Source organism: Ipomoea triloba, chromosome 4, assembly GCF_003576645.1.
Source record: "Ipomoea triloba cultivar NCNSP0323 chromosome 4, ASM357664v1".
NCBI lineage: Eukaryota > Viridiplantae > Streptophyta > Magnoliopsida > Solanales > Convolvulaceae > Ipomoea > Ipomoea triloba.
In genome coordinates, this window is record NC_044919.1 from 2820148 (window position 1) to 2845437 (window position 25290).

Below are 25290 nucleotides of genomic sequence, written 5' to 3' on the forward strand. Positions count from 1 at the left end.
AAAAAAAAAAAAAAAAAAAAAAAAAAAAAAAAGTTGCAAAGATCAAAGATGTACACAAAGCATAGTGAATTAAAAATAAAATGTATACTCCACTAAAAGTATTAGTCACATTGTTAATAATAAAAAGTATTTCCTTATAATTACAACATTATTAATAGTAAAACAAAAAATAATTAATAACAATAACAATAACATTAATAATAAACGTAAATGTAATTTAAAAAATTAAGTAAATAATACAATATACTTATGTCATTATATATCTTTTTACATATAATCAACTAATAGCTAATATTTAATTTACCAAACAATTTTATTATACAAATAATTGATAATTGATATTATCAATTGGTCAAAACGACTAACACAATAAGTTATCAGCTAATTGCTTAACACCCTCACAACATAGTATCGTTTGACAAGTACTCCACTTCAGGTTATTGTGTACTCATTATTAGTGGTAATCTAATATTTTGGAAAAGTAAGAAGCAAGATGTTGTTGCCATGACCCTTGCTATGTGTTCGCTCATGTGCCTAAAGCACTTACTACAAGAGTTGCAATGTATCAATGTTACTTAAATGACACTGATATGTGACAACCAAGTAGCTCTACACATCGCCTCAAATTCAGTTTATCATGAAAAGACCAAACACATCGAGATTGATTGCTACTTCATTAGGGAGAAAATTGTGTCAAGGTATATTAAAACCAAACTTTGTCAGTTCTACAAATCGATATCCTAACAAAATCACTTAGAGCTTAGAGTAGGATATATTTGTTAAATATGAATCATTACTGGCAACGCAAGAACCTGTCACCACTTTAATCAACATGGAGCTGTAAAGACATAAAGCAGCCATCACCTAGACAACGTCAATCCATTACCATAATAATGTAATGTCTTGTCCATGAATCTTTGCATTGCCATCTAAAGACAAAGATCCATCCATAGATACACAAAACATAAATAAAATTTTATGGAATAATAAAAATAATTAGTGAATATACGGCAAAATTTATTACAGGTAAAATTTAAAGAATAGAAATAAGAAACAAGCCACAAAGTTAAATTGAACTCCAAGGGGAGGGCATCAAAATTTTCAAGACATCAAAATGCAGAGAAATTGAAACAAACACCACCCCCCACCAACACTTTCCCCCAAAAAAGAAAGAAGCTGCTGCACCACCTGACTAGTGCATATTTTCGACTCGAAAAACAATCTCAAGTTAAAACGCACAAGATGCAACTTTTTGCATCGCTTATTGGGGCTGCATCTCTAATACCAGGGTGCAGGATGAATGGAGAAAGTATACTAAGTTTCACGTGTGGTGATACCAATCAAATTGTAGCTACTGCTAGAATATTCTGAAGTAAGTTTCAGGATGTGACCTTGGGTTTAGACTTCTGCTTCTTGGCATTGAGTGATGCCAAACCGCTGCCTAATCCGACTGGTGCCTCATCTGGTTGCTCGGGTTTGGAGTTGTCATCCCCTTGGGCATCGGCAGGTGTATTTGTGGTTGTGGAGTGCTCGTTTGCTTCTTTATTTGCTCCATCAGTTTCAACCCTATTTACAGCATCAGGTGTGATCCCGGGGTTTATTACGTTTAGTATCTGAGAAAGTGGGGCCAAACCCTGCACGGCACCAGCATTAGGACGTAGTAGAAGACCCTTTGCAGCAGCTTTCTTCCGAACTTCTGCAGCTGCACGGGCAGCTCTTTCATCGACTCCTCTTCCTCGGGGCAAGGCTTCACCGAGCATGGCAGCATTTAGAGATTGATTCACACCAGCTAACCCAGCACCACCAGTGGCAGCTTGAAAAGCTTGTAATATACTAGGATTGGCCTGTAAATCAATTCAGAAGTTTGGAGCTAAAAAATTCAGAATGAACAAAATGAAAGAATCATACTAGAGAGTCCAATATTATACCGAGGACTAAACCAACATAGGGAAAAGTCGAGGGTAAAACATTTTCATAAAAATGAAACGTACCTTCAAAATGTCATAAGCCTTGTGAGCTGAAGTCTCATTTAAAGCTTGACCCCTCTGCTTTTGAGCATTCAACTGTGAAAAATGCATTTAACACCATGGATGAACAAATGTTTGAAGACAACAGACCCACAAATTCTAAATGAAGGTATTTTATAAGTGAACGGTAGCAATACCTGTAACTCACGCATCTTAAATGTGTTCAACCAATTCAGAGAATCCTTTGTCCTTGGATCGTCCTCTCCAAGTTGTTTCACTAAAATATCATATGTCTTCTGCTCATGCTGTTGATAAAATGGATTTTTTGTTTTCAAAAATTCGTTATAATCGATAATAATTCCCGAAATACAGGGAAAAATAAAACGCTCAAAAATATACCTGGCGGGACACCTTATAACCACTTATACAATTAAAGGCGATTGCCAGTGCGTGATAGCAGACAGCAGTTTGAATATGATCTTCTCCTAGGAGTCTCTCATTCTTTTTCAAGGCTTCTTGCAGGTATCGAAGAGCAGTATCCATCTTTCCAATATCTTGGTACATCATCGCAACATTTATAAAAGTTGCAGCAACATCAGGATGATCGGGACCAGAAGACAACCCGAGCAGAAGTAAAGCCCTTGACATGTGCCGCAACGCAAGTTCCGTTTGGCTGAGCCCATGGTAGAAAAGAGCCATATTTCCATAGCTGTCGTCAAGAACAGTAACATAATGATCAGTCGAGGTATATAAATGCCGTGGCCTTCAAAGAAGCATCTTAATGGACAAATAGAAGTTCAGAGGAAAAGAGTTCCTGCCTGTGAGCAGTGTCCGGGTGATCCAGTCCAAGGCAGCGTTCATTAATGATAAGTTCCTTGTGCTGTTGCACTATTGCACCTGCCATATCACCAGCGTGGTACAGAACCATAGCTAGATATCTGTAATGCAAAACTGATGGGGGTAAGATAAAGAAAAAAATTGTAAAGACACAAACTAACTGAGGTAAAAAAAATATTTGTAATGCTAGAGAAATGAGTTGGTAAAGCAAATAACAATTACCGACAACAGTTGGCAACTTCCCTATGCATTGGACCAGTAACCTGCACATTGTGTAGAAACCGGGCTAATTTGTGCTAATCGATAATGAATTTAATCACAATAGTCAATCAGTTAACAACTATACCTGCTGAAGTATTGTGAATGCTTCAGAAAACAATAAATAGGCCTCATTAAGCAAACCCTGAAAATAAATAGCAAAGGTTCTAAGAATATAATATATTAATCTTCACTAAATTATTTTTCCTACAAGTCTCATGAATTTCATTTCCTTCCCAAACACGAAAGTCACACTACATAATGTTGCCTAGAACTGTTCATACCTCAGCTAATTGAGCTTTTCCTGTTTCCACCAGATCCTTTGCTTCCGAACTGATAGGGATAGAATGCTTCACCACCGGTTGAAGATTCAAAATATCAGTTGCTTGAAAAGGTGTGACAGCATCAAGATCATATTTTCGAGTTGCAACGGTTACTCCAACCTGTTAAAGAATACCACAGTCAATAGAAGCATAAGCAATATAAATTATTAACCATGGTTGTCTTATCCATTGATAGAAGTGCAACATTGAATAGCAATAAGAAAGAAAATTCAGATGAACAGTTAATGAGATAATCATGAGGTACCTTCAGGCAAAGATTGCGTAAAACTGGAATTTTCTTTACCCGTAATCTTGCATCGTCAGGCAATTCAAACTGAAAAATTATCAATTAGAATCTGATTACAAATGGAAGTAATAGACATGAACCTGTGCAAATTTTTAATTACTTAATACCTGATATTTTTGTTTTGAAAATTCTTTGATGTCAGACCACAAACTATCAGACGTGACATTCATATATGAAGATTGCTTCTTTCCTGCAGACGCCGCACTTTTCTTCTTTGCCTGTCCCTTGGAAAACTTCCCTGAAGAATGATGATCCTGGAGAATATGTTTAGTCTTAGTACAGCTTAAAGCAAAACACTACACCAGAGATTTGATAACCCGATTAGATAAAACTCACAAAGGTTTCCAGCATTTCCATACTTGCACACACCAGAAAAGGGATATTATTAAAGCATAATAGAATGTATACCCCTCTATCAGACAAACAGCCCAAAATAATATCGTATCACATTGTCTTAGATAACACAAAGTCACAAATGACAAATGACCCGAGTACCACATTGTTTACCTTCTTTTGATTTCTAGAATGCACAGAATTTGTGCCAACTTTGTTTGATGTAGTTTGGATGTTTCCAAAGAAACAGTTAAAAAAATGTGAGATGGCACTTGCGAGGTCATGGTCTTCTGAATCTCTCATGACATCCTGCAAGTCCAACAGATACTGTTAATAACTGATATTGAACCAACAGAACAAAAGAAATAAGAACAAATGATGATATACAAACAGCAAGGAAAACAAAGATCATTCCATAGTTCTACTATTAGTATACTTTATTAGAAAAGCTAACCAAATACCACAGTTCTCCAAGGTTCAAAATGAAAATAAGTTGCAACGTAACCTTACAGCAGGCTAACAAAATAGAGATTTAAACGAGAAATTAAATAAATATTAAAAAAACCGTGAAAATGGCAATGATATGTCAAACACTAGCAGATGCAGATCACCTTGAAAATGTGTTTAGCGGACCTAACGACAACTTCATTAGAACAAAGATCCCATAAATGAGGGAAATGCCTAGTTCCCTCAGCAACCTGGAGGAGATTAAAACACCTTGAATAAATTAGTGGTAGTGATATAGTTGTATCAGTAATAATAATACTAATAATAATTACTTACAGGGGCTTCATACTACCAAAAAAACACATAATTTAAGGATACATAAGATTATTATTAATCAGAAAATTGTCAAAAAAAAAAAAAAACCATAAAGAGCTTCTTACTTTTCCAAGATAACGTAAATTAATCCCATGGGCATGAAGTGCTTCAGTTAAAGTCTGCCCATCCATGGGTGAGACTTCAAGCGTGCAGAGGTCATGTACAAACTTTGGAAGCACAACATCTTTAAGATACAAACTAACTTTCTTCACAAGTTCTTCATCAGCAGCTATGTCCTGGTCAAGTTAGTGTAGGGCACAATGAATTAGGAAATAGGAATCACACAATTATCTGACTGAAGGACAAAATATGCAAAATCCATGCCTCTTTATTCCCAGCCAACTTGAAGTCAGTGAAAGCATTAGGATTAAAAAGTATCTCCTCAGGGATATCATCTTTGCTCCCTGACTGAGAACAGCATTCTTTAGCATCGTTGCTTTCACTTAATTTTTCCTGTACAGAACCAGAATAGTCCAAATACAACATTAGCACAAGCAAAATCCACACAAAAGTAAGGCATATGTGGTTGCAAAGCAGAACTAAAAAACTGGGCGTACAATGCTTCCCATGTTTGTAGCATGGTAAAAAACAACAAATTGATACATCACCATTTTATATTGAAAAAAGAAGAAGAAGCTAAATGCAGAATAGCATCACTGACTGAGCACAAGAAGCAGCACCAGGTTAAGCTAAAAGGGATCCCAAATGCAGAAAACTTTTCAAACTGTTTTCCCAACTTTCAAATCAAAGACAATATTATTATCTGATAACTATGACAAGCGCAAAAAGTACGTGCAGGCATATCCCAAGATGTAATCCCATACAGAGATATATCACAAATTTAGACATATACACAAACAGCTCAAAACATATTAAAGAATGATGCTCTGCTTATAGTAAAAGATTACAGCAGAGTGTAATATACACAGCAGCACCAAGTCCATAATCCTTGCTTAAATACTTTAGAAGGAAAAAAATTACCTCTTTGTCAACCTGGCTCGGGGCATTATCCTCAGTTCTAGGAATTTCATCAGTATTATTTGCATCTGAAGAATCACTAGTCTCTTGAACCTCTCCCTCAGCCTTGGACTTTGATTTTGACCTATCTGTAGCTTCAACCTGTTTAAGTAAAAAATAACAAATAAATAAATACATCAAGAAATAAATAAGAATGAAAAAATAAAAAATAATTAAAAGGAAAAATTACTGAAAAATGGACTACTAACTTGGCAAAATGCAGTTATCAACTCAGGTCTCAAAATACAAAATCTGGAACCTTGACCGCTATAATTGGCATCACGAGGTGTGACTCTCATCAGGTCCAATATATAATGCCTGAATGCCAGTGTTAGAAAGATTAATGCCTAAACTCAAAAAGTTATTATTGCCCAAACAAACTATCTCATACCTGTCATCGCTGCCAACAATACCCTTGCACTCCACTGGTGCAGCCAACTCAAAAATATTTCCAGATCCATCATAGACAGCATGTAACTTCAAGTGGAGACGCTTTGCAGCTTCAACTACCTATTGATAGCCAAAGGATTAAAAATATTGATTGAACCAAGAAACAGGTAGTCTGTATAGTAGAGAAGAATATCTCAATATTAAAGACATTATTGCAATATCTCAAAATTTAAAGATATTATTGCAATAAAGCTGAGAAAAACAATTATTTGACTTGACAATATAGTCATATAGATCCAAAACCAGACAGAAGTAGCTGGAAGCCTCGGAAAGTTGGAATCAAGAAATTCATTTTGTAAACCATCTTGCTTATCAAATTACAAAACCAAAATAACATAATATAGTAGCTAAGCAAACTCTCACTTCAGCATTCATTTTTTTTACATAGGAAGATAGCATGCACGATAACAGTGAAATCCGCTGGACATACACTGTCAATCATCTTCTTTCATAAATCACGTGAAATTACAGGAAATAGAATTGATTGCATTATAGGTTTCTTTCATACAGTACAATAATAGAAACACTTTTCACCATGTGGGCATTGCTGCTACTTAGTAGATAGAAAATGTCACAACCAAAAAAGAATTAAAATCACACCAAAGAAAACCAACCTTGGAGTGAAAATCTTCATTCCAGCATATTTTCTTCCCATTATCAACAGAACCATACAGAAGGGAGTCTGATTTATCACCTTGAAGGATGCCAGGTAAAACACTCTGTAAGCAAGTAACAGAATAATGATGATTATAATGACACAAAGTACCAACTGCAATACATACAAAGGAAGAAGCACGCAAGTGACAAGTGTAATCAACAATCTAAAATTCAAATAAGTGTCTAGTGTTGTTCCTGTAGATTTTGAGCTCATTATGCAGATACACTTAATGAGAATAGAAAATACAAAGATTTAGTGTGTAACAAAGATGATGCAAAACCAATCCTCTCTAGCAGCTGAAAATTTTCAACATGGGAGGCTGAAATGTGACATTTAATTAGAAATTCATTGCTTTTATCTTTTCAGGATGGCAGTGGCAGAGGTTCACAGTTAGGTAATATAGTCTTACAAATTGACCTATACAAACTTAAGTCCAAAGACTTAATTATCAATGAGGCACTAATATTCATCAGCATATTGCACTTAAAGAGAATAGACCACAAGTTTATTAGACACCTGTGCAACGACCCTGTGACCTCTGTAATCAATTATGGCCATTGCAAGATTGTATAGCCCAGGGACATCAGCTTCTTGATATGCCTTTGTGCCTTTCAAGTCATTGTTTGCACTTGCATATGTGGCTTGCTCACTTTCAGCCAACTGATTCTCAGCAGCTCCTCCAACGGCTGAATCCAACATGCCATTTACATGTTCAGCACTAGAAGCAGTGGGTTTCTCCCCATTTGAAATTTCAGAAGCTCCATGTGGTAAATTGTTGGGGATCTTCTCAGATGATAATTGAATTGGGTTTGTGATCTCAACTTCTGAAAGAGAGTCAGAGGTCTTCCTCTTGGACAATTGTTCAAGGTCCGCATCAACAGCAAAGCTGAAGAATATGTTATTGTGGACATACCTGGAAAACATGAAAACAAATGAGGAACAGTTGATGTAACTTTACAAAGATTTAAGGCAATTATATTACCAAACTCGTGCTTGCCAATAATTTTAGATTTTTAAAAAAGGTGTGAGGAGGCGTTTAATCAAATAAAGACATATACATAAAATACATAGAACATGGCATCTGTATTCCTCATATTAGGCATATGAATAATAGGCGGCCAAGAGTGTATAGCTAGAGGTTTAGAGGGCACACACAGATATGGAAAACTAATGAACAGTACAAAAGTAGGAATCACCAAAAGAAAAATTTAATGGAATGGTTTTACAGGAGCACTGACACTGTAATACTGATATCAGGAATAAAAGATTAAAAAAACAATTAAATAAAGGGGCAAAGCACACTGTAATGCATAGAATACAGCAATTGCATGGAGTTGTGTAAAAGTGACTAACATATGAAAGCACTCTGGATCGGTTGGGTTGATTGGTGGTATACATCTGCTGATGACTCCAATAGCACCACTAGTTGCAGCATCTACAAAGTCAGAAGTGACTTTGTAAAGGGCCCTATCTCGCAAGATCCTGGAAATAATTGTTATGAGTGATATAAGAAAGTTAAAAGCATAATAAATACCATCACTCGTAATAATGGCAACAGCAATAATAATAATAATAATAATAATAATAATAATAATAATAATAAACTTAATAGAGTACATTCACATTCATAGAGAGACAAACTTAAAGAGGTAGCAATGCACCTTTCCTGTGGTGTCCCATGCGGAAATTCCCGACAGGATTGCAACTCTTCATTCCAATCTCTTTGCATCCCAATCAGCTCACTTCCAAAAGAAAGTGTCAAAGCATTTTCTGCCCTAGCTGCATCACGTTTGTGATCTGAAGCAAGAAATACAAGTTAATACCACACTGATAAATATAGTGTGTGCACTTCTTCCATATGCAACCAAAAAAATAAATCAATCAAACACAATTAATCAGAAGGATTGGAGAAGCAAGTGCCACAGGCATAGACAATGCAACATTGATTATGGACCTCAAATAGAGCAAAACCAGAGTTTCTGGGAGGATACAAAGAGCACCTAATATCTTAATCAGATAAACTCTACGGATCAAAATAACCAATATTCATATGATTAGTGGCTGGTAAACTCGAGCAAAGCACTCAGTGTCTCAATGACTATGAACATCCCATTTGAAATATGTGGATGAAAAATAAATTATAAGCTAGCATGATAATAGCTAATGGAAAGCACTTACCAGGAATGGGATAGGAGCCAAGCCATGAATTTGGGGACAGTAGAGATTGAACATTTTCAAAAGGATGTGCAGAGGCCTTCTGCTCCAATATTTCTCGAAAGGCTTTAATAAAGAAAACCGAGTTGTATATCATTACATATGGTTTTCAGTATATTCAGAAGCCCAAATAAACAATGACTACTTCTAAACATGTCATTGATACCTTTCTTAAACTTTGAGCTAATCTTTTGCAAAAGTCCAATTAGAGTTGTTGCTTCGGAGCCAGTTTTACTTGGTCTTGGATCAAGAACATTTGCAGTGCTTGAATTAGCATAGAAGTTTTTAGTTGTTCCCGTAATAGAATATTTGTTTCCTTCAAGTGTTACTACATCCAAATAAATCAAGTCTCCAGCAAGCCTGAATACAATAAAAACAGCACTCACAATGTTACTGATAATATCCAGAAGCAAATGATCGGATATGATTATACATATTACTTGAAAATAAATAATAATACCTTCTGTAGCTGGGAGGAGGATTAAATGAAGAGAACACAATACTCTCCACACATTTCAACTCCTTAGAAATTGTTGATAACAAATTGGAGAGCGAACTGGAAATATTGTCCACAAAACCCATATTATCGAGTTCTGGTATATCAGCTTTGATTGGCTGATTTGGCTCTACACAATAAACATCCAAAAAAAAAAATCATACAGTAGATTTACATATGATGAATAAAGAATCAAACAACAAGGAAAGGAGAAAATCTAAAAAGGAGAATGAAGGTAAGCTTGAATAACAAACCTCCAGATTTGGCAGCTGTTGGTTGCCCTGATTCATGCTGTAGTGCAAGTGATGTTGAGAGTGAGGAATGCAAACTGGAAAGAGATAACAATTCTCGAGTACGGTGAACATGAGCCCTAATAGATCGATCATCATATAATGCTGCAAGCAAACAAGCAATAACCACAATGTTATTTAGCCTGCAAATTCTAGCACTAATGCAGGCCAAGCACAAGACAGGCATACCAGGAATCATCTCTAGGGAGCAGTTTCCAGAGGTGATATCAGCTACCTCAGAAATTTCATTATAATCCTCTAGATGATAATTTGATCCATCCTTTGTGTGCAATAACAGGTCATAACAAGTAAAGAAACATGTCTCTGGAGCATCAAGAAGAAACTGCTTCACATCCATAACAGAATCCCCAGGACTCAGCTGCAATCATAATACCATCAAAACATTCACAAACACCAACTTTAAATCAGTTGAACAAAATAATTTCTATCTTATTCTGTTAAAGGAACTCAGTATTCTGACCAGCATAGAAGATTGAACCATTTCATGGTATAGGACATATTCAGTGACTTTTAATATACACAATGTAAGTAGGATTTACAAATAATTTCAAAGAGATCGGAAGAAATACATCAAAAATTTCAAGGTGCAGGGTATGGGCATAGGAAATAGGATATAAACAAGCTAATGACAGAGTACAAATTTAATGGTAATCTTTGTCTTACTTGAAGCTCTAGCTTTTCACCCCCTTGAGTTTTAACAGTAACTGGATATAGATGGATACCACCTGATACAGAAGACCTATTGTAAGATATAAATTATATTGTTTCCCAAAGCAATCCAAAGTAATTGAAGATTAACATAATATGTATCTGAATTAAATAACGTGGACATAATAAGGAAGGGGAAAGTGAGCCATGTCTCATTAATGTTGTAAACACTTAAGTTTCAAACGAGGGTTACGACAAACTAAATCATCAGAGATGAACAAATTAGATATAATGTAGTTGTTGAAGAATATCATCAGAACAAGGGTAGTATAGCAACAAGGCACTGCCATTCTTTATTTCTTTAAGTAAGATATTTCACCTCCAATAACAATTACGCTTCCCATTCCTAAAAAAAATTATGTATGCAAATATTAATGTGGAACCACATTTGTTTATACATCTGTGGTCATCCTAGGGGAAGGAATTATGTGTTGAGAGAAATAGGTATTAAGTTGACCCACAATGTTTCAATCCATATTCTAAATAATAATCCATGAAAAGATCCATAAACTTCTATCAAACTGACGCTAAAACAATGTTGCCGTAAGCCTAGTAGAGGAAAATGGGCAAATAATATCTCCGAGCTTGCACAAACAAATTAAAAATATGTGTAGACACAAAAATAAACCATTTGAAGCTAGAAACAGTCAGCTGCAGACTAAATGTTTAGAATATATCTAAACATAAAGTGATGAACAAGTAGTAAAAGCTAATTAAAGGTCCGGGACTGGGATACATAGCAGTGTATAAGTTCCTTAGTTCTTTAACAGTAGTGACAATTTTTTGAATTCTAAAGTTACAAACAGAACTATTAGTGCAAAAGGCAAGGAGAGAAGAGGCCACCAATAACTCCACCTTGCTTAGGCTGGTCCTCTGGAGCCCCATTCGAAGACTCTTTCATTTCAGTCTTCATATCAGCTGATTCACTCAATTCTGCATTTCCATTAGCTTCTGAACTTACACAATCAGGAGCATCAGATGGCACTTTATGCTCAGTAGCATGGGTGGCATTTTGCCCTTTCCGATTCTTCCCTTTGTTAGACTTTCCAGCCATCTCTAACCCCTGCACAAAACATGCACCATAAGTATTCAAGTCACCAAGCATTTCTGGTTATTAGTCCAGGAATTTGACATGTTTGCTTCTAGAAAACCACAGAAAATGAAATGAAAACATTAAAAACTAAGCAAAATGGAAAACAAAAACGGGAGGGAGAATGATTATTTGATACATTCCACTGCTTATAAATCAAACAAAAAAATTCAATACAACTTAGCCAAACAATGTTATATGATAACTCAATATAAACAACTAAGCAAGCAAATAGTGTGGTTGTGGTGATACCTATTAAAGAGGGCTGTGGTTGTGGCGATACCTATTAAAGAGGGTTGCTACGATGGCTTTCCGGCCTTCTGTGTTGAAAGAGAAGTGGTGACCGGTGAAAGACTGTAAGAGATGAATAAAAGAATGGCGTGCGTATGATACTATGATCGGCTTGGCATCTTGTTGCGGCCTGCGGGTAGGGCTTCCAAAAATAAACTCTCTTTTTTATAGGGCTTAACCAACTTTGAGTATGTGCAGCCCAAATATTATTTTGTAATACACGTACGAAATTTGTAATATTAATTAGGAAAATAATATCACATTTTAAATGATTTTCTTCTTATTTCTCTCCAATCATATCTCTCAAAATAAATAGACATTATTTATCCACGCTTGTACTCCCACTTGTATTAATAATTTGAATTGAAACTCACATTAATATTTATGTAGTTACTAGTTTATGTTTGATTTTTTTGTACTTATATGTGATGTGTTGCATATTTGATTAATATATTTATTAATTTCATCAATTCAATTAAAAAAAATAGCAGCTTTGTAGGTCTTGAGTTTTCACTGTATAATATATTTTTATTAGTAATTCATATTAATCATAGTTATCTTTTTATTTGATGTTTTCCAAACTTATTACTTGTTTTTATTTGTTATAATGTATCAGCTTTAAGATTATATAATATATATTTTAGAAGTATTTTTATTAGCAATTAAATAATCATTTGTATTAATTATTAATATTATTCATATATTGCAATATTATTGATTTAAAAATAAATGTAGTATTTTATTTAACTAATAATCACTTTTATATGTGATACTATTCAAATATTAAATTAAGTATACATGAACTCCAAATTTCTACATAAAATTTATTTGTCTCATTTACTTCTATATATATAGCATTTATAAATAGATAAGATGTGTTATATACAATGAAATGGATTTGTCTTTACAAAATATTTTAAAAATACTTTTATAGATTATTCTATATTTGTAAAAAATTAGTAAAAATATTTCCTCTATTTGTCTCCATATGGCTCTTTGTGCTTCAGTATGTTAAGAAAAAGTATGTATAAACAGATACTACGTTGTAACAGAGTCAATAGTATTTTAAAAAAAAAACAAAAAAAAACATATACAATAATTTTAAGTCTCACCCGCAGATGACAATTTGTTTCTTGTGTAATTGAAGTATGATTTTGCTATGCATATTTTCTTTTCATAAATAAATAACACAATATAATGGAAATTTGCTTTATGATCCTTTAATTATTTTACATGTTGAAAGTTAATCCTCCAATTATAAAATTAACAAATTTGGTCATTTAATTATATGATCGGTATTTCGGTTGTGCACATGGTCCATCCACTTACAATGCAAATAACCATTGATTTTAATCAAAGAACATTAAAATCTGTTGTCTTATTGGATGGACAAGAAAAAAAAATGTTATTAGAAGAAGAAAAAAAAAAAAAAAAAAACCCTCACACACATTAGTTGAATATGTGTTATGTGTGAAACTGTGAAACACGCATTGTAACTAGGGGCGGACTCAAGTGTATGCCATGGGCTCCCACCCTCAATTTTTTTAATATTATATATAATATTTAATTTTTTTAAATATTATATAGAATATTAAAATTTTGTTGTCCCTTTAAAATATTTGCCTTCTCACACTTAAGTTCAGTTTATAGGCTAAGCTATAAACTTCTTCATCTTCTCAATTTTCCTAGTTCTCTCTCATTTCAAATTATGTATTCCCTATATTGTTAAGTGTTGACTCACATCCAAACCTCATTTAACATACTTACTAGTTTCTCTATACAGAACCATACATATATACACCATATATGCTATGATAAGATAATTTGTCATTATTAACATCTATGCATTTTTTTTTCTAACTACTTGTTTGGTTATTTGTTGTTTCATATTATATTGTTTATTTTAAATAGTTCTTTTGTTTTATTATCAATAATGGATATCAAGGTGCATTTGTTTGTTTAATTATGCAAATTTGTGTTGTTATGTGGTAGATTTTGTATTTAATTTGACATGCATAATAATGAAAAATTGTGTAGTATTTGTATTTTAGAAAACAATTGCTATTATATTATGTTGTGAAGAGGATAGTTTTCAATAAATAATCAATAGTATTTCAAAACATGCGTGAATGTTTTTATTCTTTTTAAGTTTTAACTATACAAAGCAATCTACATCGAAAAGCATATTGCAAAATAATTTTATACATATTCGATTATAAATGATTTATTCTAAACTTTAGTAATTTTGTAGTGTAATGGTTATTTTGAAATATGTTAAATGGATATCAATGTACGGAGTATTTGATTTAGTACTTCAATCGTAGTTGGCCCCCCTGCACTATCCAACCTTGGCTCCACCCTTGAGCTTGTCTACAATTAACGTTGGATGGCCTATTTGGGTTATTATGAAAATTCATAGCTACCCGATCACTAATTCGAATGATGGAGGTTGTCCTCCTCGACTTATCTCCGACCATATTGACATTCCTATTATCCAAGATAGGGATAATACCCAACTTAGCCATCAAATATAGTGATTTTTACTCGATCTAGTCATAAGCGACTTTTTGTACTTAATTAGGTCATCAACTTTGATGGTTCTACTCAAACGAGTCATCGGATAATATAGCTTTGCAATTTCACATATATTAAAATCCAATATAGTTAGTTTTACCCAAGTTAATATTCAACTATAGTGGTTTTACCAAATTTAGTCATCAACTATTGTGATTTTTCTTGATTTAGTCATTGATTATGACAGTTGAGGACTGAATTGGATAAGATAATCAAAGTTGATGACTTCGCATATAGACTAAATCGAGAAAAATCATTATATTCGTAGACTAAATTGGATATTAACTCATTCGATAGTCAAATATGCTATCAAATTTTACTTCAAAAGTCAATTAAGTACATAAACTTTTTAAAGTTACAATTAAACCCATTAACATTTTATTTTGAAGCAATAAAGCCCAAAAATAAAATAATGACATTTGATAACAGGTTAAAATCCGACATCATTTTCGACCAAAAAATTGATCGTCGGTGTCCGACTAATCGCTTGCGCCTTCTCCGGTGACACTTGTCACTTGTGGTCTTCTCTCCAGAGGAAGCAACCAACCCACGGAGAACTAGTCGCCTCTCTCCCTGGAGGAAGCCACCACCACCACACACATACAAATATGGAATTTAATTTGTATATAAAATTATTTCCAACCAAACTAGTAATGAGGGATGTAATCTTTAGTAAAATTAATCCCCACCACAATTTGGTTCGAAACCAAAACAATATATATGCGAAATATATAAATACGAATAAAAGGGTTTTCTAACACGAGGTTATAACGCAATACAATAAAGAGAAATCCGAGTCATGTGTGCTCACGCTCTCATTAAAATTGATCTGCTACCTCCTGATAGTGCTATGAGCATTGCAGCGTCAGTCTTCCATGATAAAACGGATTACAACCTTAAGCTTGAGCATTCAAACGAAATGTCCGGCAAACAAGAATACCAAGCGAGCGTTTCGTACACTTTACGGAATTGTTTGCAAAATATTTTTCGAATAAAAGAGTTGAGAGATATGGAGCGAAGACAAAATCAGATTGTTGAAGTTCTCAAAATCAACAGCCTTAACAATATGCCAACAAAAGGTTTTCATAGGAAATGAGGAAATTAAAAATAGTAATCATCGCATTAACAACTTAAATGAATTCAGCTTTGTAACATTCGTAACAGACAACCATTTATCTGGATATTAATTCTAAAATTTAAATTGGAATTAATTCGTAATTAATTTTGTAACATTATAATTAATATACATAACAGAACTTCGAAGAGTGGTTCGAAACGTGAGTAATTCGAAAGGTAACTACTCCGAATGGTACCTTTCAAAAGTTACCCGGAAGGTTACTTACGAGTAGTCAACTGTTCGGTCAAACAAAATAGTTGCATTCGAATGGTAACTACTCGACTGAATAGTCAAGTACGAAACGTGACAAGTCCGAAAGGTGACTATTCACTCAACGTTACCTCTCGACCATGTGACTATTTGTTCAACATTACCTCTCAGACAATGGATTCGAGTTTGAAAAATTATAAGAAAATTTGACATAACGTAGCCCGCAGGTGCCGACGTACACGAGTAAGTCTTTTCAGACTCATTTTGCGATTTGATTTGCATCCCCTACACGCGCGAGAGACTCTATGCTATACAATTCAACATGCTTTTAAAATGCTCTTAAATATATAGTGGTGCAAGCCACTTCCCAAACCAATGTGGATAAGTGTTTTTACGAAGCCATTCAACCTTCATTTTCAACTCAAATTGGTCAACTTTCAAAACCAAATTCTCATTCACCTATATCCGTTTGAACGTGCAATATATCAATGTTTTCGTCTCACAACGAATGGCCCGAACCCACGTTGACCCAACACAAATCATAAGTGGACTTCACATATATATGTACCACAAAATAGCTACTTACAATGTCATTTTATGCTAAAAATTTGAACATATAGTACGACTAATTAGTTACCAAAGTTCATGTTAAATTTTATATTATATTTTTTAAATAAACTTTAACATATTTATAGACTTATAGTATATGTTCAACAATTATACCAACTGTGATTGGGATGGGATTCGAACCTAAAACATTTCTTATTAAAATCAATGAGTAAGTTAAAAATAATAAATAGTTAACCTAATATTACGTTTCTAAAGTTTACGCTTGACTGAATGCGAAGCTATTTAAAAAAGTACATGATACATTTTTAAATTATCATTAGAGTAAATGAGTAATTATACATGAATTCTCAAATCCCACCCCCATTTTATACTCCGCGTAACATAATATGCCTTGATTGCTTGATTTAATACGGGTCATGATGTTTATAAGTTTATTTTTTTCTTCTTCCAATCTGTTAGAATAATTATGCAAGTGGCCAAATCATTCTGCTTTCACATGGCAGCCCACTTCTCTGCATATGGCTGCACATCACAACTCACATGCATGAGTTGTTAACCCATGTGGACACCTCACCTTCATGTGGACAACTAATCACCATCAGGCTTTGCTCCTCCTCAAACTACTATAAATAGAGCTCATTTGCAGGAACAAAGCATCCCAACATCAATTCTCTCTTCATTTTCTCTAGTTCATTCTCACGTAGGAATTTTTCTTTCATTTGCTAGCTTTCTTTAATTTCCAATTTAAAGCTTAGCAATTTATTTATTGTAATATTTCCTTTACAATAATTTAGTGAGTTATATTTCAATCTCCCCAAAATTAATATCTCATTTATTTGTCATTTTATATTTCTCCCATATTATTACTTCCTGCAATAATTCTCAATTTGCGATCACCGTACCCGCTTCCGCAGTGCTTGTTAATTCATTCCCTAACAAGTGGTATCAGAGCGGTTTAATTGAGAATTATTTTCAAAGATGTCAACTGTCGCCAAGTTTGATGTCGAGAAGTTTGATGGGAAAATTAGCTTTTCCATTTGGAAGGTTCAGATGGAAGCCGTTCTAACCCAGAACGGTTTGAAACGAGCAATAGCCGGGAAAGACAAGAAGCCGACTACAATGACAGATGAGCAATGGGAAGATCTGGATGACAAGGCACGTTCAACCATTCAATTGTGCCTATCTAAAGCAATTCTACGTGAGGTAGTAAGTGAGAAGACTACGTCAGATTTATGGTCCAAGCTGGATTCGCTTTATATGACCAAAAGTCTGGCAAATACGTTACGCCTGAAGGAGCGGTTGTACACAATCCGTATGGAGGAAGGTACTTCTATCAATTCTCACTTAGATGAATTTAATTCAATTTTATTGGATTTGGAGAATATTGATATTGAGATTGATGATGAGGATCGGGCTGTTTTGTTACTAGTTTCTCTCCCTAAATCATATAAGCATTTCAAAGAAATTATGTTATATGGTAAACGGGAAACCCTTACTTTTAATGATGTTAAGTCAAATCTGTTGTCAAAAGAAAAATTTGACTTAGAAATTAAATCTGAGGAGAAAGGCGAGGGTTTGACTGTTAGGGGTCGTTCACTTGATACAAGAGGAACTAGTAAAAATTCTAGATCTAAGTCCAAAGGTCGTAAGTCCAACAAATCCTGTAAGTACTGTAAGAAGCATGGACATGATGTGTCTGAATGCTTTAAGTTGAAAAATAAACAAGAGAGAGAAAAGAAATCCGCAGAAGCGAGTGTTGTTGCTAGTGATTCAGAGGATGGCGTTTTGTTATCTGTTAGTTCCGGTAGCAAACGGAGCGAAACTGAGTGGATTCTAGATTCTGGTTGTACATTCCACATGTGTCCTCATAGAGACTGGTTCATCTCTCTTGAACCAGTTGATAGTGGAATTGTCTTGATGGGTAATAATACCCAATGTAAGGTTAGTGGAATTGGAAGTGTTCAAATTCGGACTCATGATAACGTTGTTAGGACTCTTACCAATGTTCGATATATTCCTGACTTAAAACGGAACTTGATATCTTTGGGCACCTTGGAATCTTTGGGCTGTAAGTACATAGCTGAAGGTGGAGTTCTAAAGGTGATAAAAGGCTCTCTTGTTCTCATGAAAGCTTCTCGTTCTGGAAGCTTGTATGTGTTGCATGGCAGTACTGTGACAGGTTCAGCAGCAGTCTCATCATCGGTTGACGACGCAGATCTCACTCAACTATGGCATATGCGTCTGGGGCATATGAGTGAGAAAGGCATGCATATCCTGAGCAAGCAAGGCCTCTTGGGAAATTCAGGTACGGGAAAATTACAATTTTGTGAGCATTGTGTTTTTGGGAAACAAAAGAGGGTTAGTTTCTCTACTGCTACACACCGTACCAAAGATGTATTGGAATATATTCATTCTGATTTATGGGGACCGACTAAGGTCCAATCTCTAGGAGGTTGTAGATATTTTATGTCTATTATTGATGATTTTTCTCGTAAGGTCTGGGTTTATTTCTTGAAACACAAAAATCAAGCATTTTCTACTTTCAAAAATTGGAAAATACTTGTTGAAACTCAGACAGGGAAAAGGGTCAAAAAGCTCAGGACAGATAATGGACTGGAGTTCTGTGAGTCAGAGTTCAATGAGTTTTGTACAATCAATGGAATCGCCAGGCATAAGACTTTGCCTGGTAAACCCCAGCAGAATNTTTTTCTTGGTTATGCTTCTGAGTCAAAAGGGTATCGTCTATGGTCTCCTGATTTTCAAAAGATCATTTTGAGTCGAGATATCACTTTTGATGAAAATGCATTACTTTCTTCTGGAAAAGATTCTATTATACCCAGTACAGGTGATAAGCAGAGTACTGGAGAGAAGGTGTAGTTCGATTTGAGGTCCAATGACAATATTACTATTGTCAATGATGATGCATCTACTAGTATCGCACCTCTCGTCGAGCCACAACGAGAGTATTCGATTGCTCAAGATCGACCTAGGAGGATAATTACAAAACCTGCTAGGTATGATGATGAAACCCACTTGGTTGCTTATGCACTTTCAGTTGCACAGGAGGTTGATAGTGATCCATCTTGCTATTCCGAGGCTATTTCCTGTGTCGACTCGTCCAAGTGGTTGGTAGCTATGCAAGAGGAGATTGAAAGTCTTCACAAGAATGAGACTTGGGAGCTGGTAGAGTTGCCTAAAGGTAAACGCCCATTGAGTTGCAAGTGGATTTACAAGATGAAAGAAGGCATCCCTGGGGTTGAGAAAGCAAGGTGGAAAGCACGGTTGGTTGTTCGAGGTTTCGATCAACGTGAAGGTATTGACTTTAATGAGATTTTTTCTCCAGTTGTTCGTCATACCTCTATACGTGTATTACTTGCTTTTGTTGCTCTGCTTGATTTGGAGTTGGAGCAACTTGATGTAAAGACTGCATTCCTACATGGAGTACTTGATGAGGAACTTTACATGTATCAACCTGAGGGGTTTGAAGTTCCTGGAAAGGAACATTGTGTCTGTCACCTGAAGAAATCACTCTATGGGTTGAAGCAAGCTCCAAGGCAATGGTATAAGCGGTTTGATGCTTTTATGTTAGGGCAAGGTTTCTCAAGAAGCCAATATGACAGCTGTGTCTATTTTAAAGAATTTTCTAATGGGTCTTTTATCTATCTATTACTTTATGTTGATGATATGCTCATTGCTTCTCTTGACATGTCTCTTGTTAATAAGTTGAAGTCTCAACTAAGCAATGAGTTTGAGATGAAAGACCTTGGTGCAGCAAAGAAGATTCTTGGCATGGAGATACACAGGGATCGTCAAGCTGGAAAACTTTTTCTATCCCAGAAAAAGTATGTTGATAAGGTGCTTGATCGATTTAATATGTCAAATTGTAAACCTGTGTCTACTCCATTTGGTGCACACTTTAAGCTGTCTTCTGAATTATGCCCTAAGTCAGAAGCTGATGTGGCGTATATGAAAAAGGTTCCTTACTCAAGTGCTGTTGGAAGTCTTATGTATGCTATGGTATGCACTAGACCTGATCTGGCTTATGCTGTAAGTGTTGTGAGCCGATATATGCATAACCCTGGTAAGGAACATTGGAATGCCGTTAAATGGATTTTACGGTATTTGAAGGGTACATCTTCTTTGGGTTTGGTTTTTGATAAGAATTCTTCTGTATCTACTAACATTATGGGATTTGTGGATTCTGATTATGGTAGTGATCTTTACAGACGCCGGGTGCTTTCTAGTTATATTTTCACTCTCTGTAATTGTGCTATCAGTTGGAAAGCTACGCTTCAGTCTGTTGCTGCTCTATCCACAACTGAAGCGGAATATATTGCAGCAACAGAGGGTGTCAAAGAAGCTACTTGGCTACGAGGTTTGGTTATGGAACTTGGTATTTCATAGGGTCAGACTACTGTGTTTTCTGATAGTCAGAGTGCTATTCATCTCACCAAGAATGATACATATCACGCCAAAACCAAACACATTGATGTCAGATATCATTTCATCCGCGACGTTGTAGCTGCAGGAGATATCATTGTTCTGAAAGTTCACACTTTGGAGAACCCAGCGGACATGCTTACCAAGCCACTACCTATTGCTAAATTCAAACATTGCTTGAATTTAGTTGGTTGTTCGAGTTGTTAAATTCCTGGTTGATTTGTCCAAGGTGGAGATTGTTAGAATAATTATGCAAGTGGCCAAATCATTCTGCTTTCACATGGCAGCCCACTTCTCTGCATATGGCTGCACATCACAACTCACATGCATGAGTTGTTAACCCATGTGGACAACTAATCACCATCAGGCTTTGCTCCTCCTCAAACTACTATAAATAGAGCTCATTTGCAGGAACAAAGCATCCCAACATCAATTCTCTCTTCATTCTCTCTAGTTCATTCTCACGTAGGAATTTTTCTTTCATTTGCTAGCTTTCTTTAATTTCCAATTTAAAGCTTAGCAATTTATTTATTGTAATATTTCCTTTACAATAATTTAGTGAGTTATATTTCAATCTCCCCAAAATTAATATCTCATTTATTTGTCATTTTATATTTCTCCCATATTATTACTTCCTGCAATAATTCTCAATTTGCGATCACCGTACCCGCTTCCGCAGTGCTTGTTAATTCATTCCCTAACACAATCAAATTGAACATAAGTGTAGTAAAGGTTTGGTATAAGTCAATATTGCTTCCAATACAAACGCATCTAGTTTCCACCCAATCACTATCCATCTATCCGAAATATATATTGGACAAATCACAGAAGAAAAATAAATAGTATCACCAAGATTCAGTGTTGTTACTGGTCCCACGTATACAAACAGCCATACATCTACCTAAGTAAAACAAGCAATAGAGCACTGCACATACATTCTCTCTGAACAGGGTTCAGGTTAGATTGTACAACTACTAATCACCATTAATCAAATATTATCTCTGTAAAAACATTCATATCCTCGTATACATATCAAAGAATTGAACATCAGCAATTCTTTGACAAAAACCAATAAAAAAAATTTGCACATTAAACGTGGAATGACTCGAGCTGTACATCCTTAGACTTCAAGGGAACATATTCTCCGAGGTAATCTTCTAGATGATCCGACAACGAAGACTTGTCAATATTCTCATGGTGATATGACTTGCAGATGAAGTAAATGATGGTTTGGGTGGTGAGTCCAAAGAGTATGAGAATCGCCAGCAAAACGACGCACAGAATCCCATACCATACCCTCCCTGCAACCCCGCCGCCATAGCCGAGCACCACGAAGTACTCGAACCCGGTCTGAACCCCAAAAAAAACCAGGTTGAGAAGCAAGAAGATGACCGCGGAAATCCCCATTTTGCCCCTGATTAAACTCCGGCTCTTGATCAACGCGCTCAGCCCGTGCACGTCTTCCAGCACGGACACCACGGTGGCGAGGTGGTAAATTACGGTTATGTACACGAAGCCTATCATGTACCCCACCATTATCGCCCCCGCCACGAACAACCCCACCCCCCTGGGCCCCACCATCATCACCCATAAAATGAGGATAGAGAAAGTGAGAACGTTATAGGCGAAGAGAATCGCGAAACTCCAGAGGAAAGTCACCATGAGGCGCTTCCACACCTTGGGGACCACCGACATGACGCGCCGGAAGGCGATCTCCTTGGCGGTGTAGATGCTGGCGATGGTGTACACGACGGCGGCGGTGGAGAGGAGGGCGAGGATGAGGAAGAAGATGAAGTAGGCGATCTTGAAGAGCCAGAAGGCGGTCCATTCCGAGGAGAGAACGTCGGAGATCTTCTCGTACGTCTTCGTGCCCCGCTGGATCCTGTCGAGGATGTACTCGTCGCGGAGGATGTCGGTGAAGAGGATGTCGGAGATCTCGATGTGCGCCAGGTAGATGAAGGAGAGAGGGACGATCATGGCGGCTGTAATCTGGGAGAAGATCCTCTTCCATGTGGAAACCAGGCTGAATGATTCTTTGAATATGCTGAAGAAGCCGAGAAACTGAATCTCGTCTTGTTCCTTGTCCATTGCTGCAATCAGATACGAGATGAATTGAAACAGAGGAATGATCAAGAATATTGGATATGGAAGATTAGGCTTTTTTCTGCCTGGATAATCTATGCTGGTATTATATTGAGGAACGAAGATGAACGGTCTATTTTTGGGTTGGTATGATGAGAGAGGGTGGACTTTGAATTATTTATTTATTATGGAGTGGTTGCCGGTCAAATTGGGCTGGGAATTTGTTTCACTAATAGGGAAATTAGTTGTTATATAATAATGTATATGCCATAATTTTTATTTTTGTGTAATAGCTTGTAAATTACGTCATATAATAAATTACATTAAGATTATTTTGTATGACGGGTTCAATCAAAAATCTGTTAGTAATTATTATGATATTGTATTTTTCGTCCCTAAATTATAGTTGGTCAGCTCACTTTTTGTCCTAAATTATTATTGCGTTGCATTTTTCGTCATTTCGTGTTCGCTTTTCGTCAATGAGTTATACTAAAATTACAATTTTTGTCCATAATATTTTATTGATAAAAAAGATGAAACGTGTAATGTGGACAACAAATGAATATAACTATCATTTATAAACGAATTCTACCACTACCTTATAATTTAAATTTAAAGATGAAAAATACAATTTTTCCTAATTTTTTCGGCAGGAAGGAGTGCGGAAATTTCGTGTGCCCTTTTCTTACTTCTTTCAATTTTCATGTGCAACTGTGCAAGTAGTCTAAGGCCACGACGTGTGAAAGGGGCGCGGCTGACGAATTCAACGCGGTAAAGTATTGCGGATTAGTGAATAGTGATATTCAACTTGACAACACTATGTATGGGTCAATGGTCAATTTGCAAATTTGGTCGTTGCTTACTTTTTTTTTTTTTTTCCTTTTAGATAAGCATCTTTTTAATTGAAAATTAACAATCTTTATATATTAAAATAATACCGGAGTATAAAATATTGGCTACATTTTCGAAAAAAAAATATTGGCTACATATGATTTTTGAAGAGTAAATACTTAAAATAGTCACTCGACTATAGCATAATTCACAAATTGATCATTGACTATTAATTCAATCCAATTAAATCCTCAAATATTCAAAAATTACTAGTCCTCCGTCAATTCTTCCATTTAAAGCCTGTCAACTTTGAGATCAAAAGAGTAATTTCAATGTCCAAAACCACCTTGCTACCTCGCTGCTCTCCCACTCCCCCTCTTTCGCCACCTTTGCCACGTCACCCACCTCTCTCTTAACCCAAACTAAGATTCTCATGACTGGGTCTGGGTTTGGATCACACAATAACCAAACTAATGTTTTCTGAGAATGGGTATGGGTTTGGATCAACCAAAAACCAAACCAAACTCAAGCTGTCTTCTTCTTCTTCCTCTCTTTCTTCACTCTCCCTTAAGAACAAAACCAAGCTTCCCAAACCCACTCTAGGCTCTTATAAGGTTTCCCATAAGAATCATTTCAATAAGCTGAATTCTACTTCCAATTCATTGAAATTAAAAGCCTCAAATTCAACCAAAACCATCAAGGAATCCTCATATCTAACCAAGCTTAGCTCTTTTTTTTTTTCCAAGAACAAAACCAACAATGCTGCTGCTTAGGCAAAAGAACAGCCCAAATCCCAGCTAGAAAAGAAGCCATCGACCAAACTCCAAGAACGCAAATCGCAATCCACCAAGAAAAGCTCCTCCGATGACACAAAACCATACTAGATTGACGATGAACAAGACGACTTGATTTTCGAGTTCAGAGACATGCCCCCCAAATTCCAACAAACCCTTTGCCGGATTTGGAAAGAATCTCCAAAACCTCTAAAGTTTACCTCAACAAAGCCAACAAACAAATCACCAAATAACTTCAAGCCCATCGTGGGCAACAAATACGCCCCCACAGTCGCCTCTTTCATCTTCATCCCTCACATCATCGTCTCCCTCATATTCAACCGCTTCAAAGCCTATTTCTCCCTCCAAAAACTCATCATTTTCGTCCATATTTACCTCGACGTTTACTTCTCCATTCTCTGCCTCTTTTTCTTCTTTGCTCAATCCTGGCCGACCACAGTCGTCACTAGTCGCGATGGAGTCGAGAATGGAAAGGGAGACAAATAATAGAACGGCGACATATTTAGGTTTTAATTTTAGGGATAGTTTACTGTATAACTGAGGAGCTAATGAAATTACTCTTTTGACCTCAAAGTTGACATGCTTTAAAC

At 35.7% G+C, this 25290-nt stretch overlaps 2 protein-coding genes across 3 annotated transcripts; both read right to left on the reverse strand.

Moving 5' to 3' along the window:
• Window positions 1-965: 965 nt before the first annotated feature.
• Window positions 966-12224, reverse strand: LOC116016263 (clustered mitochondria protein-like). Of its 2 annotated transcripts, none has more exons than XM_031256431.1 (29): window positions 12075-12224; window positions 11557-11764; window positions 10657-10718; window positions 10162-10351; window positions 9937-10077; window positions 9647-9812; window positions 9353-9546; window positions 9151-9252; window positions 8634-8769; window positions 8326-8454; window positions 7489-7885; window positions 6929-7033; window positions 6256-6374; window positions 6074-6182; window positions 5829-5966; window positions 5172-5300; window positions 4913-5083; window positions 4637-4723; window positions 4200-4334; window positions 3800-3946; window positions 3651-3719; window positions 3347-3505; window positions 3151-3207; window positions 3027-3067; window positions 2786-2905; window positions 2367-2676; window positions 2165-2272; window positions 1992-2063; window positions 966-1844 (listed from the first exon to the last, which is right to left on the reverse strand). In XM_031256431.1, the coding sequence occupies exons 2-29, from the start codon at window positions 11753-11755 to the stop codon at window positions 1380-1382; spliced, it is 4257 nt and encodes a 1418-aa protein (XP_031112291.1). In that variant the 5' UTR covers window positions 11756-11764; window positions 12075-12224; the 3' UTR covers window positions 966-1379. The 2 variants fall into 2 exon arrangements, with proteins under 2 accessions (XP_031112291.1, XP_031112290.1); XM_031256430.1 differs by having other exon boundaries at window positions 12044-12207.
• Window positions 12225-22082: 9858 nt separating this feature from the next.
• On the reverse strand, window positions 22083-25069 carry LOC116014699. Its single transcript, XM_031254641.1, has 2 exons — window positions 24927-25069; window positions 22083-23175 (listed from the first exon to the last, which is right to left on the reverse strand). Exons 1-2 carry the CDS (start codon window positions 25067-25069, stop codon window positions 22083-22085), a joined length of 1236 nt encoding a protein of 411 aa, XP_031110501.1.
• Between the last annotated feature and the right edge of the window lie 221 nt (window positions 25070-25290).